General features: G+C 38.9%; 1 protein-coding gene across 1 annotated transcript; it reads right to left on the bottom strand.

Annotated features, from left to right (window-relative positions):
* Positions 1-1,053: 1,053 nt before the first annotated feature.
* Positions 1,054-1,597, bottom strand: LOC130550957 (N-acetyl-beta-glucosaminyl-glycoprotein 4-beta-N-acetylgalactosaminyltransferase 1-like). Its single transcript, XM_057328495.1, has 3 exons — positions 1,578-1,597; positions 1,336-1,479; positions 1,054-1,172 (listed from the first exon to the last, which is right to left on the bottom strand). The coding sequence occupies exons 2-3, from the start codon at positions 1,460-1,462 to the stop codon at positions 1,054-1,056; spliced, it is 246 nt and encodes an 81-aa protein (XP_057184478.1). The 5' UTR covers positions 1,463-1,479; positions 1,578-1,597.
* Positions 1,598-4,725: the final 3,128 nt, after the last annotated feature.

Raw genomic sequence — 4,725 nt, 5'->3', positions numbered from 1 at the left:
ATACATATATATATATTATAATATATATATTTGACAAATTTAATTAATAATCAAATTCTGATTCATGGGTATAATGGCAAGTATAATGGTGTCTACTGGTATGTGATGGATTCTATGGTGGGATGTTAAATCACCACAAAAAGGAATTTTGTAATGGTTTTAATCCCTGCTGAAAAAAAAACAATAGAAACCATTAAAGAAATTGTAATGGTTGTAATGGTTGTAATGGTTTTAATGGAAACTGTAATGGTATCTACTGGTATGTGATGGATTCTATTGGTGGGATGTTAAATCGTATTGGAATAATGTCAAAACACACTACAAAGAGGAATTTTGTAATGGTTTTAATGGAAAAAGCTAATGGTTCATGATAGAATTTGAATGGAAACATTAGAATTTCTGTAATGGTTTCTGTCTGTTTTTTTCAGCAGGGATGGCAAAAACTAATGGTTATTTTAATTAGAGATTTTTAGATAGATAGATAGAACTGCTCACATCTTTCACATTCAAATTTCTGTTGTGGTTTCTATTGTTTTTTTTTCAGCAGGGATGGTTCATTGTTTCATGAGTATCCGGTTACTTGCATTGCATTTGTTGTGGTCATACAGTACAAAATCACATTATAATATATATCTATTATAAAATATATAATTAAAAGCAGTTTTTTTCCTATTTGAAAACTTTTTGTTATTTTCCTGATTATTCCTGTAAAGCTGGTTTGGAGCAATCTGTCTTTATAAAGTGCTAGTGCTATATAAATTGCTTCAATGCATTTAGCTACCTTTTATTATTTGCTTATACTGCTTAACTGTTGTTTCCTCTAACAAAGTAGCTTCGCCAACACTTCATGCATACAGAAGTAGCGCAGTGAGATGCCATTACAAACACCATTTAACATGACTGTTAATGTAAGCCTGTAATTACATTGTTGAACCAAAAGGGGGCAGTAATTACACATTTCAATGCATGGCAGTTCTAAAGCAACAGATGCTTGAAATCTGATACCATAAATCCAATTTGACAAAATGTATACATAAATGTGCATATTTCTGTTTAACTCACAAATTGAAGTCCCTGATAGCGGGCGATGGGGAAGTCTTTGACCACGTATGTCGGGGAGTACAGACAGGCGGGCAACACGTTCTCAAGACGAGCGGGGTCAATCATGGGAACTGTCAGAGAGACAGGCAATCGTTACTAAAAGCATATTATACAATTTTGCAAAAGGTACAAATACGAAAAACAAAGATAAAGATACATTTCAATGGAATGAGTGAGAAAGAGAGAAACAGAATGAAAAGAGTAGAAAGAGACTGTGAATGGACAGTGGCTCACTGTTGAAGAACGTGTCGCGGGGGTCTGGTTGCAGCATATCGGCGCCGTGTTGGCTGCGGCTGCGAGACTCTGCCGGGACGGGACTGTGGCTGGCCAGCGTCTGAGGAATGTGATCCACGTGGTTCATCTTCAAACTGCTCTCATCTTTCACACAGAAAGAAAGAAGAATGGATGAAAAGATGACAAAACAGTGTCGATGCGCATACAATGCACAAAAGGAGATGTGAAAAGAGATAGTTCACCAAAAAATGGACATTCTGTTATTCACTCGCCCTCAATGAAAGTGAAAGGTGCTGCATCACTAAGACGAGCAATAATAAATGGCGGGATTTAAAGGGGTAGTTCACCCAAAAACAAACATTCTGTCGTCATTTATTCATGCAACACAGTTTGAGAAAGTATTTGTATGCATCTTCATCTGAATATCTGACTGACATGTGGGTCACTTCATATCAGAGATGCAACAATGTCTGAGTGACACATGACGGTCCCACCCATCAAACGATGAGGACCTCCAGACGTACTCCTCACAGATGAGACAAAGGGCCTTTGATGTACGCTTGAGGCAGCTGATGTCACACGCTCTGCTCTTTAATGTCTGAGTGACAATCGCTGTGAAGTGCTTAAGCTCTGTCATATGTTCAAAGGGAGTTCAGATGAAGGTCAGAGGAACCAGCGGATGAATCAAAACAAGAGCCGGAGCAAAGGGAAGATGGAGGGCTAGGTATTTAATATTAGAACGCTGCTAAACTGAAAGCTCTTCATGAAGGCGTTGCGCTTTAGCAAAGTGTTCGCAATGTAAACTGCTCATGTGCACAAATATGCCATTTACAAAACACAGCCCTTCTGTGTCTTGAACCCAATTAAAGGGATAGTTCACATAAAAATGTAAACTCTGTCATCATTTATTCACCCTCGTGTCATTTCAAACCTGTATGGCTTTCTTTTGTTTGCAGAACAGAAAAGAAGATATTTTGAAGAATGTTGGTAGCCGAACAACATTGACTTCCATTGTATGCACACAAAACCACTTGACATTTCTCGAAATATCATCTTTTGTGTTCCACAGAAGAAAGAGTCATGTGCAGGTTTTGAATGATGTGAGGGTAAAATAGTAATTCCCGTGAGATCAGGTTGAACTGTTCCAGCTGCTTTAGCTATGCTCCAACTACAGGGAATTCATTTCATTGGATATCACACTTGATTCAAGACAACCATTGTCAGGATTTCTTTTGAATAAACAATTCAAGCGTGTAGCTCTGCAGCTCATTTAGTGATGGCTTTTATTGGGCCTGTTGCTTAGAGACCCATATCCCACAATCCCCTGCTTCCAACACAAGTGCCTCAAAGTACTAGATGTGTAATAAGAAAGAAACTGTTACCTTAACAACTTGCAAACAAATTATGTTAAAGGATTTTTTAATTAGAAATATCAATTGAAGAGTTTTCCATTTGCATTTGCAAAAACAGATAACGCTGTCAGAAATTTTTAATAATCAAACTGCAGTTGGGTGGTTTTGAATAAACAAAGTAAAAATAACTCTCTAACTAACACAAAACACAATAAAAACATGATAACATAATAAGAAACGTGATTTTTGAGAAATATGTTTGTGCAAATAAACTCTTAAATTATTACTCAGAGATTGCTCTTTCATAGCTCAGTCACATTTTTTACATTTACATTTAGTCATTTAGCAGACGCTTTTATCCGAAGCGACTTACAAATGGGGTTAACGATGAAGCAATTGGAGCAACATAAGGACAACAAAAAAAGCATAAGCGCAGTAAAACTGGTCTCACAAAGCCCACCACAGTATACATAGCAATTATTATTTTATTTTTTTATTAGAAACGGTAGAAAAGAGATAGAAGTTAGAGCTGATCGGTCAGGTGTTGACGGAAGAGATGTGTTTTCAGCCGATTCTTAAAAATGGCCACAGAATCTGCTGATCTTGTAGCAGCGGGCAGATCATTCCACAAATGTGGAACCAATCCAGAGAAGGTGCAGGAGAGCGATTTTTTACCTTTTTGGGATGCTAAAGACCTTATTTTTCTCATAAGGTCTCTTGGAGAAACCAAAACAGACACATTATGGACAGACAATAAGAACATTAAGATTTAAAGTTACTTGAGCAGCTTAAATAAACCGGCTTCACGAGTTTATACCGAAATCTCTGACTTGAAATCTCTGTGGTATATTATAGAGTACACTTTAGCATATGTTGAGATCATTTCTGAAAACGTAGAAACGTCTGAGAAGCAGAATATTTTAGCAAAGGGCTCCATATCACCTACAAGAGACAGATTTTAGTTTAAATATCTAAATTGGGAAGATCTGTGAGTCTCTTAAATCATTTAAAAACCCACAAGCACTGCTGTGTTATAAGATGACATTTGTCCCAGAGACGCTTCCGAAATGCTCTCCTTGAAGGTCAGCATCATCGTCATGGCAACGGTAGGCAGGCTACAGATGTTACAGATGCCTGATCTCTCTGAACTAAGACCCAGCCGTGCGATCTCATTCTTTCCTTCCTGCTACAACAACTCACAGCACAAGTGTAATTTTGCTTCACCCAAAAATAAACATTCTGTCGTCATTTATTCATCCTCATGTTGTTTAAAACCTGTATGTGACTCTTTCTTCTGCAGAACACGAAGGAAGCTATTTTGAGGAATGTCTCAGTGGTTTTGTGTCTATATGAAGTCAATGGGAGTCAATGTTGTTTGGTTATCAACTTTTTTCAAACTATCTTCTTTTGTCTTCTGCAGACGAAAGAAAGCCATACAGGTTTGAACTGACATGAGGATGAGTAAATAATATACACTATTCCTTTAAGCTTTTCTAGCAGTTTAAGCTAGGACTACCTCTCTTGTATCACTCGTACAGGCCTCTGAAAACGACTTTAAAACATAATGTGGTAAAAGACGGCGTCGTGGCTAATACATCTAGTCACTTCATGCCCTGTGGGACAGTATACAAAGACCAGCGACCGGAAACAGCCTCTGGCAGAAGAACGTCTCGGTTACGACTGTAACCTCCGTTCCCTGATGGAGGGAACAAGACGTTGTGTTGAGAGACAGACTGGGGTTTGATCTTGAGAACCTATCATCTCCAAGAGGAATTTTAAAATGCCAATGGGGTTGGTGAATGGCACGCGCACGCCAGTCCCCGCCCCGTACATATGGGTATAAAAGGGAAATGGTGGTGGTCATTCACTCACCCTTTGGGCTTAGGAACCTGAGAGACATCTCCCGGTCGCTGCAGCGGGTCGGCGAAGCGTTGTGGCATGAAGACACAACGTGAGAGGCTTGTACCGACGGCCATCACGGGCGGTGGCATTTGTCTCTATTAGCGAGACGCCGTCTGGTGCCGTAAGAACACTGGGG

Source organism: Triplophysa rosa, unplaced genomic scaffold (genome assembly GCF_024868665.1).
Source record: "Triplophysa rosa unplaced genomic scaffold, Trosa_1v2 scaffold495, whole genome shotgun sequence".
Classification (NCBI taxonomy): domain Eukaryota; kingdom Metazoa; phylum Chordata; class Actinopteri; order Cypriniformes; family Nemacheilidae; genus Triplophysa; species Triplophysa rosa.
The sequence above is the reverse complement of the archived record's forward strand: the minus strand, read 5'-3'. Positions and strand labels throughout refer to the sequence as shown.